At 39.6% G+C, this 12,834-nt stretch overlaps 2 protein-coding genes across 3 annotated transcripts in view; one reads left to right on the forward strand and one right to left on the reverse strand.

The window, feature by feature from the left end:
- The window catches only part of RSPH14 (radial spoke head 14 homolog), a 241,319-nt gene that overhangs the window by 68,231 nt on the left and 160,254 nt on the right, over positions 1-12,834 (reverse strand). The gene's annotated exons all lie outside the window — the stretch shown is intronic.
- Positions 1-12,834, forward strand: part of GNAZ (G protein subunit alpha z) — a 123,484-nt gene that overhangs the window by 22,050 nt on the left and 88,600 nt on the right. The window contains exon 2 of the mRNA XM_075831727.1: positions 1,747-2,974. Within this exon, the coding sequence (XP_075687842.1) occupies positions 2,252-2,974 (723 nt within the window). The 5' untranslated portion in view covers positions 1,747-2,251. The remainder of the gene's footprint in view (positions 1-1,746; positions 2,975-12,834) is intronic.

Genomic DNA, 12,834 nt, shown 5'->3' on the forward strand with positions numbered 1-12,834 from the left:
TTCTTGGAAAGGAGACATTTACATACAGAAAAATATGTACCAACTAAAATGTCGTTTTGTATTGGAATAGCGTATATTTCTGAAGTAATAGGAGAGTATAAAGAGCATGTGAAAGTCTACGGCTGGATGGTGTAGAGCAACCAAGTATTGGGCGGAAATGAAGAAACCCATCTGTTTGTCTTTTTCAGTCCTCTACTGATATTGATCCCATGATATGACCCTTGGGGAGTGGCATACATTATATTGTCTCATATATTAATCAATAACCCTTCCTATTTACGTAATATTCTTCTGTTAGAGATCAATGCTTACTTCAAAAGTAAAATATCCATTGTTCTCGTAACCTGATCTATATCAAGAAGGAATGTCAGCAAATGTTCTGTGACTAGAGAATCGAAGACAAACCAATGACAATGGCGTTTCCATCACCTTATATCCTGAGAGAGGTTTGAGCGCTACCCAGGCTGGAAGCTTTTTTTCTATACAGATATCTATAGGTTGAACACTTACGCATTTTTACACACTGGTAAAGATCGATGAGCATTTTCCAAGCATATGACAGATTACTTATAAGCATTTCCAGTTTGAGCCAGTGCTCAAAATTTTAGGAAGACTGAAGCAGGTGAAACAGCAGATTGTTTAATATTATACATCTTCTCTAATGGGCCATGAAAATGAGCGCTGAGAAATGAGACAGCTCATTGATCGGCGCTTGTTTGCTTTTTTTTTTTTACAAATAGTAATTATTGGTTATGTATAGGTACGAGCGATCGTTACTATGATCGCTCGTCCTCATACATTTCCATCATGTCGGCAGCGCGTCTCCTTGTTTACACAGGGAGTAGTGCTGCCGACATCGATAATATTTTCTGCTGCATAAACACGATCAGCCGATTAATGAGCATTTACTCGTTCATCAGCTGATAGTTGCCCTGTTTACACAGGGCAATGATCGGCAACGAGCGTTTATATGAACACTTCTTTGCCCGATCATTGGCCCGTGTAAAAGGGCCTTAAAGGGCAACTAAATGTTTGACAAACGTCTGACATGTCATAGTGACATGTCAGAAGTTTTGATTGGTGAGGGTCCGAGCACTGAGATCCCCACCAATCGCTAAAACGAAGCAGCAGAAGCCCTCGTGTCAGCGCTCAGCCTCTTCGTTTCTGTTCGGCTTTTTCCGTAAAGCCCATGAATCGGAGGACGGGCTCATAGACTTTCTATTAAGCCTGTACTCCGATACATACAGTCCGAAAAAAGCCGAACAGAAACTAAGAGGCTGAGCGCTCACACGAGGGCTTCAGCTGCTTCGTTCTAGCGATTAGTGGGGGCCTCAGTGCTCGGACCCCCACCAATCCAAACTTCTGACATCACTGAGACATGTTAGAAGTTTGTCGAACGTTTAGTTTCCCTTTAAGTCAAGACCCATATTTACAACACAATGAGACCTCTAATCTTGTGTAGTACAGTATAAGTTTTTTTCTTTAGTGACTCAAGACCAGTTGTCATTTTTTGGAAGCCTGAACACTATATCCAAAGCACGTTCCCATGCCATAGTAATAATGTAGCTATGGATAAATTAGTCCTGTTTGGATTCCTCATACACAAGCTTCCAAAATGTCCTTCATGTAATAGTATACTGTTTTATGAAGCTCTCACATAGAACATAATGCATTCCTTGTATTGTGTGAAGCAACAGACCTTAGAGATGAAGTCATTCCATATTTACCTTTCTTTGTGTCTAACAGGTACAGATCACTGTCAGGTAGAGGACGAAGAGAGAAAAAAAGGCCAGTGAAATAGACAAGAGGCTGGCCACTCAATCGCTTGCTGCAGAGTCTAATCGCCATGGTAACCAGAAAATACAATTAAAAAGTCAAGCGAGGCAGAAGCAGACGAGTAGGCTGCTCCTCACCTACGGACAGAATAAGTGAAATAATTATGCAGAAGAGAAAAGGCTACATGATGGATATGGTCACCCAGTGGAGACAGGAAGTGGCTTTTCATTAGAAAAGTAATGTGCCGCTTCTACCTCAAGGGAAGGGGAGTGCCATGACATCTGCTGAGGAGGCCATCTGCATGAGGTTGTGCTGGTCCTTATTTTTACACCCTTGTTAGGGGTGACACTGATTATTCAATCTGATTGTTATCACACGGAGTGCAACATTGAAAGACAAACTGTCTATCAGATAGGAAGAAAGGAAGGATAAAGTGAGAGAAGGGGGGAATCTCCACCTCTGGCAACCACCTACCATGGGATGTCGGCAGAGTGCGGAGGAGAAAGAGGCTGCAAGGCGCTCGCGCAGGATTGATAGACACCTGCGCTCAGAAAGCCAGCGCCAACGTAGAGAAATCAAACTTTTGCTGCTTGGAACCAGCAATTCTGGTAAAAGCACCATTGTAAAGCAGATGAAAATTATCCATAGTGGCGGGTTCAATCTGGAAGCATGTAAAGAATATAAGCCCCTCATCATTTATAACGCCATTGACTCCCTCACTCGTATCATAAGGGCGCTTGCTACTTTGAAGATTGAGTTTCACAACCCTGACCGAGCATATGACGCAGTACAGCTGTTTGCTTTGACGGGCCCCGCAGAAAGCAAGGGTGAAATTACTTCCGAACTGCTAGGAGTGATGAAGCGACTATGGGCAGACTCAGGTGTGCAGGAATGCTTCTCCCGCTCGAATGAGTATCATCTAGAAGACAACGCTGCCTATTACCTAAATGACCTGGAGAGGATAGCAGCTGTTGAGTACATCCCCACTGTAGAAGACATCCTGCGTTCTCGAGACATGACTACAGGCATTGTAGAGAACAAGTTCACCTTCAAAGAGCTGACTTTCAAGATGGTCGATGTTGGAGGCCAGCGGTCCGAAAGAAAGAAGTGGATTCACTGCTTTGAGGGTGTGACAGCGATAATATTCTGTGTGGAACTCAGTGGATATGACTTGAAGCTTTATGAAGACAACCAAACAGTAAGTAAAGAACATCAGTACGTTTTACAATGCTAGGTTTAAGGGAAGACTCTAAAAAAATAGTGGTTGACGTCAGGGAGAAGAAAACACAACAAATCCGAAAAAAAAAAAAAACAAACAAGAAAAGGGATATACTAGGGTTTAAAAAAAGAGAAAAAACAACAACATGCCCTAGAAAATGTACAGTTCTTGGCTGCATTGAGTAGATAGGATTTTTTAATATCCCATTAACTACAATGTGACATACAGTACGGTCGATGTGGTCAAAATTACTGCAGTGGCCAAAGGCAATAATGAGGGTATGTGAATATGTGTCCTTAATAATATACAACACCTCCAAACAGCAGCAATCCCCGAGATCTCATGTCTCACGACACGGTCTTTTATATGAACACAATATTTGAAGTACTGACGGTGAGGCCATAGTTTATTTTGGATGCAGCACTGTTTGTGTGATGTAAATAACCTACTATGAGAACTCTATAGCATGTATTATTGAGTATGTGCCACATATCGCAACTGGCACAATGTATTCCATACAGAGAGCTCACTGTTCCACCGCATTTAGTCGGATTCTCATGATTGCGACATAGTTTGTTGTACAGGTGCGTATAGAACAGTGCGGGTGATACAGAATGGCCAAATTCGTCTCCTGATGGATTACACCTGTCTTGTGGTCTTGGCATTACCAGCAAAACCTGAACTAAATATGTTATCCTACAAATAAAACAAATAGAAAGTAAAGATGAAGGTTTGCAACGTTTTATAATAATCCTCAGGCTGCATACGTAGGGAAGTTTTGCTGCCCATGGTCCTATTCCATTACCTAAATTAAAGGAGTTGTCTTTAGAAAACCCATTTTTACATTCGCTTTTAGGGAATTCAGAGTTAATAGAGATGGGTGCACATCTAATAGCCAGGGAGGAGAACAGCTATAAAGGGCTTCTCTCAGTTTGGAGGACCCAGAATTATGTGGACAGCCGATTAATATCAATAGGAACTGTGTAATGCTTCATTTTCCTTGTGGTACTGCATGAGTGGATCGGTCACATATTTAGGGCACATTCAGACGTGGCGGAATTGCTGTTGAATTCTGCTGTGGACAGTCCGCAGTGGAATTCTGCAGCAGCCGTTTTTCATATTTGTTTCTATACATTTTTAGAACTTAGTTCAGACGTTGCGGAAAATAACTGCAGAATTTAGGCTGAGGTGCAGAATTTTCCCTCCGCAGCATGCTCATTATGTTGTGGAGAAGAAGCGGAGTTTCACTGCGGATGACAGCATGTGCATTGCAAAGGCTGAAATCTGCAGCAAGTCTGCTGTGATATCCACAACGTCTGAATTACCTTGTCAAATATGCAAATGTTGCTGCAAATTCGCAACGAATCTGCAGCAACATTTTCAGCGGAAAAATTCTGCCACGTCTGAACATGGCCTTATGCTGCCTGTCTAAGGGCAGGCAAAAGAAGTGACAGACACGAGGATTTCAGCGGACTGTCACTTATGAGTTAATGTTAACGTGCTAACATATAGATAACACAAGCATGCAATTAGAATACTGCCAGGTAAGGACCAGTGAGGGATGCATCCCATATATCCAAAATATATAAACCTACAAAATAATGGATAAAGAGTCATCACCGTAACAGATTGTTTTGCCATTTGTCCAAAGCAAGCCTTAAACATATCATAGATAGAAACGTATCATGGATAAAGTGGCGCCATCCCTGTCTAAGATATTACAGATGGGTATGTATTAGGGCAGGATATTGTATTTGACTTACTATTTGATACTTGTTATCACATACTGCCGTATACCTGTATACACACTTGCATATTTTATCCATGATGTGCATCTATGATAGGTTTAAGGCTTGCTTCGGACACATGGCAACTCTGTCGTTTCTATTCCGGTGATGTCGCTTTATCCATTGTGGGACTCCATTTTAATGTGTTTCATTTGTTAATAAAGGTTTTGATATTTTTTCTATTATTATAGTGCTTTGTCCCATTATTTTGTAGGTTTATATAAGATAATGTTAAATAGATTAGGAGTATTTATAACTTAAACTTGCGGGGTGCCGCCAGCGGCGCAAGTATGAGTCCAAGTATATTCATATATTCATGCACAGTAATATGGTAAAAGTGTCACTGGAGGGTGGGGGGGGGGGGTATGAATATATTTGCATGGGTATTGAAAACATTACAGCTTATTTCTGGGGGTCCCAGCAGTGGAACACCCTGTGATCATCTTAGCATCAGGAGACCCTACTAACAAAAAAGATGTTACATACTTAAGAATGTATAATTGATGTAATTACCTAAAAAATGGTACCCAAATATAACGTTAATAACGGTTTCATCTTAAAAGTCAGTTTTTCGGCCGGAATGTCCGCTGCGGAAAACTGCACGTAAAAAAAAAGTTTCATACTTACGTAGCCATGGCGTCCCTCCGCTGTCCTGCAGCCTGGCCTTCTGGGATGACATTCCAACCCATGTGACTGCTGCAGCCTGTGATTGGCTTCAGCGGTCACGTGGGATGAAACGTCATCCCAGGAGGCCGGCCTAGGACGAAGAAGCACAGAATTCTTGGTAAGTATAAGATTAATTTTTTTTGTGAGTTGCAATTTTTCGGCGGAATCGCAGCATTTCCGCCGCAAAAATGTTAACATGTGCTATTTGTTGCGGGTTTTACCTCCCCGTTGAATTTAATGGGTAAAACCCGCAACACAGAAGCAGAGATCACGCAAATACGATTGACATGCTGCGGATTAAAAAACGCACCGCAGGTCAATTTCTGAGCGTTTTTTCCGCTTATCATTTATACAGCGTGTGGATAATATTTGTTCAAATCTCGTCCACTCTGCTGCTACTGTGTTATGCTGGGGATTTTCCGCAACTAAATACGTAGCGGAAAATCTGCAGTATTTAGACTACGTGTGAACTTCCCCTAACGGAGCCAGCCACAGTCTCCCCCCTGTAATAACACAGCCATTTCTCATTCTGAGTGCAAGTAAGTACCCTGTAAAAAGATATTGCCATCTTCAGTAAACCTTAGGAGAATTTATTTTCAGTTCCCCCCTCCCCCATAACCAAACTGATCAATGCTCATTGTTGATTGGTTATAAAAAGTAGCTTGTATTTTTTCCGTCTCTTTGGATGATTAGAAACAATGGATACATTGTAAATTAGTTGAGATGAATGTAACTTTTACCAAAAATCAATGCCTGAATCAATCCAGATTAATTCGCACAGATTCCGAGGATGTGATTAATTTTATTCCGCAGTGTCCCTTTCTGCTGCAAATGTCTTGTAATTGCAACTAATGAATGGATCACATGAGACTTGTGGAAATCAGGACAATATACTGCATGGGAAAAATAGGAGAGACTCTATGGAGGGAATTTATTAGGACCGGAGTTTTATACGCCAGTCTTGATGTGAAACACACTGGAGTAAGATGCACCTGATTTATTAAGACACGCACGCCTCCTAATAAATTAGGCACATCTCTGCTTGTCCGTGTGCCTGAAAGTCAAATATAGACTGTCAGATATGGACTGTCGTAGATTTACGCTCGCTATAAGGCCTGATTTACATGAGCGTGTGCGTTTTGCGCACGCAAAAAATGCGGCGTTTTGTGTGCGCAAAAGGCACTTAACAGCTGCGTGTGTCATCAGTGTATGATGCGCGGCTGCGTGATTTTTGCGCAGCCGCCATCATTATGACACTCCGTTTGGATGTTTGTAAACAGAAAAGCATGTGGTGCTTTTCTGTTTACATTCAGAGTTTGACAGCTGTTGCGCGAATCACGCAGTTCGCACGGAAGTGCTTCCGTACGGCATGCATGGTTTTCACGCACCCATTGACTTCAATGGGTGCGTGATGCGTGAAAAACGGCCAAATATAGAACATGTCGTGAGTTTTACGCAGCGGACTCACGCTGCGCAAAACTCACGAACTGTCTGCACTGTCCTATAGACTTGTATAGGTCCGTTCGACCCACGTGTAAAGCACGCGCGTCGCACGGACGTATATCACGCACGTGGAAATCAGGCCTAATTGACACCAGTTTGAGGCGTAAATAATAGTACATTTGTCAGCCGTGGGTGGCTCTCCTTCTCCAACTAAACCCCGCCATCTTTAAAGTGTTGGAGGTGACATAAAAATTTAAAAGATGCAAAATTGTTGCACAAAAAATCACTTTTTGTGCAAATTGAGGCTTTTCTATTACAGAACACTGGCGTAGAGTGTTTAATAAATTCCCCCCAATGATTTAATTTACCCAAATGCTGTATAGTTGTCATCGCACTCCCAAACACAACTTGTCACTCAGTCACTAAGGCTATGTTCACTTCCACTTATAACGGAAGCCATGCCACTGTGCTGGATCCGTCATACAGTGGATCCCAACTGACAGCAAGAATAGTTCTCCATGCTGCGTTAATCTTAGGGTATGTTCACACGGCTTATTTTCGGACGTTTTTCGGGCCGTAAACGCCCGAAAAACAGTCGAAAAATCGGAAGCAGAACGCTTCCAAACATCTACCCATTGATTTCAATGGGAAAACGGCGTTGTGTTCTGACGGACAATTTTTCGTGGCGTTTTTTTACGCGTAAAAAAAACGGCCGCGAAAAAGAAGTGCAGGACAATTCTTGGGACATTTTTGGAGCCGTTGGAGGCTGTAAAAAATGCAGCGAAAATCGCGAGTGGCACAAAAAAACGTCTGAAAATCAGGAGCTGTTTTCTCTTGAAAACAGCTCCGTATTTTGAGACGTTTTTGACTCTGCGTGTGAACATACCCTTACCGTCTAATTCTGCATAAGGCCAGGATCACGCAAACACAGATTTGATTCAGTTTTTGTCTCGAGCCAAACACAAAAGGAAGGAGATGCATCAGTCTTTTCTTTATATGTTTCCTTCCTTTCAGATCAACTTTTGACTTTGGCTCAAAAAAAACAGAGCCAAAAACTGCATGACATCTTCATCAAAACTGTGTGTGTGATCTTGGCCTTAGGGATGGTTCAGAACAGGGAAGAATGGGAAAAGTATGATTTTTCTTCCGCCTCATGGCATACATGCACAGTGCTGGCATACATTGCTGTACCTGGAGAACGCTTTGAATTCCAAGGTTTATTTCAACAGAATATGTATAGCAAAATGATAGTGGAACTTTATGCTCCATGAAATGAAGCTAGATAGATTTAACATTTAACAGTATTGAATTTTCTTATAAGTCCACACGTAACAGAATTTCTGCAGCAATTCCGTTGAAAGTAGCAGACATTCCGCTGCGGAAAAACCGCACCATTTCCCGCGTTTTATTCTGCAGAAAATGGTGCAGATTTTTCCGCGTTTTTTTCAATGCTGGGAGACGGTGACATCTCCTCTGAAAAACGCAGAAATTCAGTCCACTTTCTGCAGCGGTAATTGACATGCTGCGGTATGAAAAATACGCAGAGCAGGTGAATTTCTGGTCAGAATTCTTACGTAGCGCGTGGATGAGCTTTGTTAAGTCTCATCCACTTTGCTGCTACTGTATTCTGCTGCGTATTTTCCGTCCCTAGCTCCGGACAGAAAATACGGAGCAATTCCGCTAGGTGTGGACAAGCCATGAGCATGTATGCACTGTGTATAGGGCTCTTTTCACACTTATGCGGTTCCTCAGGTTTCCGTCTGGTCTTTCCATTATTTTTAATGGCAAGAATAGTGCAGTGTGCAGCAAAAATACCAAAATCCTGGCAGGTCATGGATGCATTAGAGAATATACAAGAAAAATTGGTCCGCTCACCACTCATTCGAAGTAAAGACGCCACATTCCATGATTATTCGGTGCACGGGCAAGAGAGCTACGTCATAGCTATGATTAAGAACTGAAAAGTTCGAAACGCGTAGGCGTTCTCTCCCGGAATTTTTTAATTTCTTGTTTTCATTTTGACTTAAATAAACAGTTTTGTATTTTTTCACATCATATCGTGTGCTGGACCTCTAACTTTTCTCCATGGATGCATTAGAAACTGAAACCATGGCACTATTGTGAAAAGAGTAGTAAACCTACAAGAGACCTCTAAAAGGGAAAGCGGGGGGTCCCCAAAAGACTATAGAGACAACCTAGAAGCAATTAAGCACAGGGGACAGCACACCCCAATAGATGATATTATAAATATAGTAGTCACGTATTGTAAAAGAATATATAGATCTTTATTGATAAATAACAATACATGGTATCACATAAAATACAATAAACATACAAACAAACAAATGGAGAGCAGCAGCACGGTAGACTGATAAGTGTACCAAAGGGTTAGAAAACCTGACCCAGCTCAGAATCTAACATCCAAAGTCAAGTCCCAAAATAGAAAATAAATAATGAATATGTGTTGTAGAAATAAATATACCAAGAGATGCTACGGAGACTGCATAATGTATAAAGAACAATAATCTGGAAATAAGTAAGGAAAACTATGAAGAGAACCAAACAAAGGAATGGCAGTAACAGCAGCATCTAATGATAGACTAATAATGAAGGAAAAAACCACATACCTAAGGACATGATGGAAGAGAACTGAGATGGGACACAGGAGCAAAAACGCCTCGACACGCGTTTCGCCACGGACTGGCTTCGTCAGGAGACTGACGATATTAAAATAAGGGGGACTATATAAAGGGTAGCTGGCACTAGTAATACTACACACCTGTAGATGCTGCGTAGATCGACGCTCACACCGCATGTTGCGAGACTCCTCATCACCAGAAGCGCCAGAGTGTTCGCATGGTGATGACGCTTCACGTCAGATGACGCAAGGCGCACATCACCAAGGCGATGCGAACAAACAAAATTGGCACCATGGAATGAGAGAATCACAGCGCATGCGTGGAGGAGCGTACATACACACAAATACTAGGTGAATAAGAGAGCAAATGGATATATATACCGAGCAACTCAAATTAAAGAGAAGCTCAAATGGGGACGATATAAGCAAAACATAATACGAATGGCAGATACCAATGTTCAATTTATGAAGGATATATAAATGTATATAAAAGTAACAATAATAGTAAACATAAGGAACCAATGTGTGACTAATAGCTCAGATTAGACGCAATTACAAGAAAACAATTATATTAATATATGTTATATACATAAAAATATAAATATATAAACAATATAATTTTTTTTATATAAGATCTTATGTAAACATTAATTAATTAATAATGCCTAAGATTTCATTATAGATGACACCTATATACACTCGGTCAGATAATTGTGAATAATCGTGAAAAAGACAAGTGGAAAATTAAGAAATACATAAAATAAATTGTGAAAAATCTAAATATAAAAATTATTGGCGCAAAAAAGTTTTAATACAATAGAAAGTGTATAAATAAATAAATATATTTGTGAGAATAGATATGTATACAATATAGAAACAAAAACACAGGTAATATATAAAAAAAAATATATATATATATATATATATATATGTACAATTTTAATAAATAGTGCAAAGATAAATATAAGACAAGTGTTGAAAGGAAATATGGACAGAGTATACACAATGATATCATAATAGGCATAATAGGCATAAACATCCAAATCACATACATGTGAAAACATATAAATAGCAAATAATAATGACATAAAATGGAAAATAATAAAAATGAAAATAAAGATAATAAAAATGTAACTAAAAATAATAAAAATAGTAATAATAAATAAATAAAAATACAAAAAGTATATGGAAATTATAATAATGGAAAATATGTGAAAAAATAAAAAATATATAAAATATATATTTCCTTACTTATTTCCAGATTATTGTTCTTTATACATTATGCAGTCTCCGTAGCATCTCTTGGTATATTTATTTCTACAACACATATTCATTATTTATTTTCTATTTTGGGACTTGACTTTGGATGTTAGATTCTGAGCTGGGTCAGGTTTGCTAACCCTTTGGTACACTTATCAGTCTACCGTGCTGCTGCTCTCCATTTGTTTGTTTGTATGTTTATTGTATTTTATGTGATACCATGTATTGTTATTTATCAATAAAGATCTATATATTCTTTTACAATACGTGACTACTATATTTATAATATCATCTATTGGGGTTTGCTGTCCCCTGTGCTTAATTGCTTCTAGGTTGTCACTATTGTGAAAAGAGCCTTGTTAGATAGAGGGCTTCATATATAAAAAGTGGAGCAACTGCCCTCATTTCTTACTGCAGGCTGGAAACTATAGAGAAGACCAGATAAGCTGATGTGGGCTCCACTTTTTGCCCGCACTTGTTTTCATACATTAGGCCCACGATCTAATATTCTATAGAAACTTGGTCCGAGTAACTGATACATTATGAACGACATGCTAGAGGTTAGAATTATATTGCATTCATCAAAATGACAGAAAATCAATGACATTTCTAGAGGTCTATGCCAAGGGCAGAGTCATTGGGGCACGATAAATGTTGCCCCCGCTTCTTTCTGCCAGGACATAGATTATTCACATCCTTATGTATATAATATGCCTGCACCACTGCCTTTTACATTATGCGTTCCCAAAAGATACAGGATTATTTATTTTCTTTCGAAACCTTGTAAAGAAATCAAAGACCAGTCAATAATTCTCCAAAGCTTAGTTAACTGGAAGATCAGGGAAAAGAACTCCTTCTATTAGGTAGAAGATCAAAATCCAATCTAACAGAGCAAGCAAACTCAATTTTGGACAAAGACTAATAACATTATCATGAAATGTAATCATTATTATTAATATTTATTTATATGGCACCATCAGTTTCATTTTTTTGCGCATAACATAGCACAATTTTAGGGTTATGCATTGTAATAATTACAAAACGACAGCGTGGTATAGACAAATGAGAACGGTGTTATATTTGGTAGGAGCTCTTGAGGGTTTTCCTATAAACGAAAATGATCACCTATCCACAGGCCAGGTAATAAATGGTAGATCACTGAGTGCCCCATCACTGGTGCCTAGTACGACACTCCTGAGTCCCTCCTCATCCATGGTGAAGAGCAGTGGTATCCCATTGTATTGAAAACCACAGTCAACTACCCATTTGAGTACAGTTTAACAAAAAGGATACTGCTGTATACCGTCCCAACGTATGCCAAAAGGACGATCTTTTGCCATGCATTGGGTCCAAAAAAGTCTATGGACACGTTTGTCGCATACGTAGGAACATAGCCCAATTCATGCTTAAGTTACTGTTCCATTGGTTTTTTTTTTAGTTTTTTTTTTAAAGGATAGATGTTTTCAAAATTATATTACCTCATCCCATTTATCTTAGTTAATTATTAATTTCCAGACAATTTGCTTCCTCTCAATGGCGGATCACTTTATACAATGTTGTGACCACACAAAAGTGGTCACCATTAATGCCTTCCAATCTTCTTTCATCTCATGCTATAAAAATCGCACAACATAGCCAGCTTTAAGACACTTGTTATTGTAGCACTACAAAATTGTTCTAATTGACTGTAATTGTTCCATTTGTTTCCAGACATAAATTCGTCATGTAATAGCCGGATTATGAATGCAATGCTGAATGGCTTAACCACTTGGTGTAGCCTTTTATATATCATCCTAAAACTATTGTCTTTAAAGTCAGGCTTAGGCCCTGTTCACACAGAGTTTTTTTGCAGGCAGAAAAAATCTGCCTCAGAATTTCTACATTTTTTTTTACGTGGTATTCGCTACGTTTTTCGCAGCATTTTTTTGGCCATTTAAGCTAATGTAAGGACGGCAGGCAAAAAAAAAGCCACGAAAGACGCTCGGAAATGAGCACCGCAGTTTTTTTTCTGCCTTTCATTGATTCAATGGGAGGTCAGAGGTGGA

The sequence above is a fragment of the Rhinoderma darwinii genome, chromosome 1 (genome assembly GCF_050947455.1).
Source record: "Rhinoderma darwinii isolate aRhiDar2 chromosome 1, aRhiDar2.hap1, whole genome shotgun sequence".
Lineage (NCBI taxonomy): Eukaryota > Metazoa > Chordata > Amphibia > Anura > Rhinodermatidae > Rhinoderma > Rhinoderma darwinii.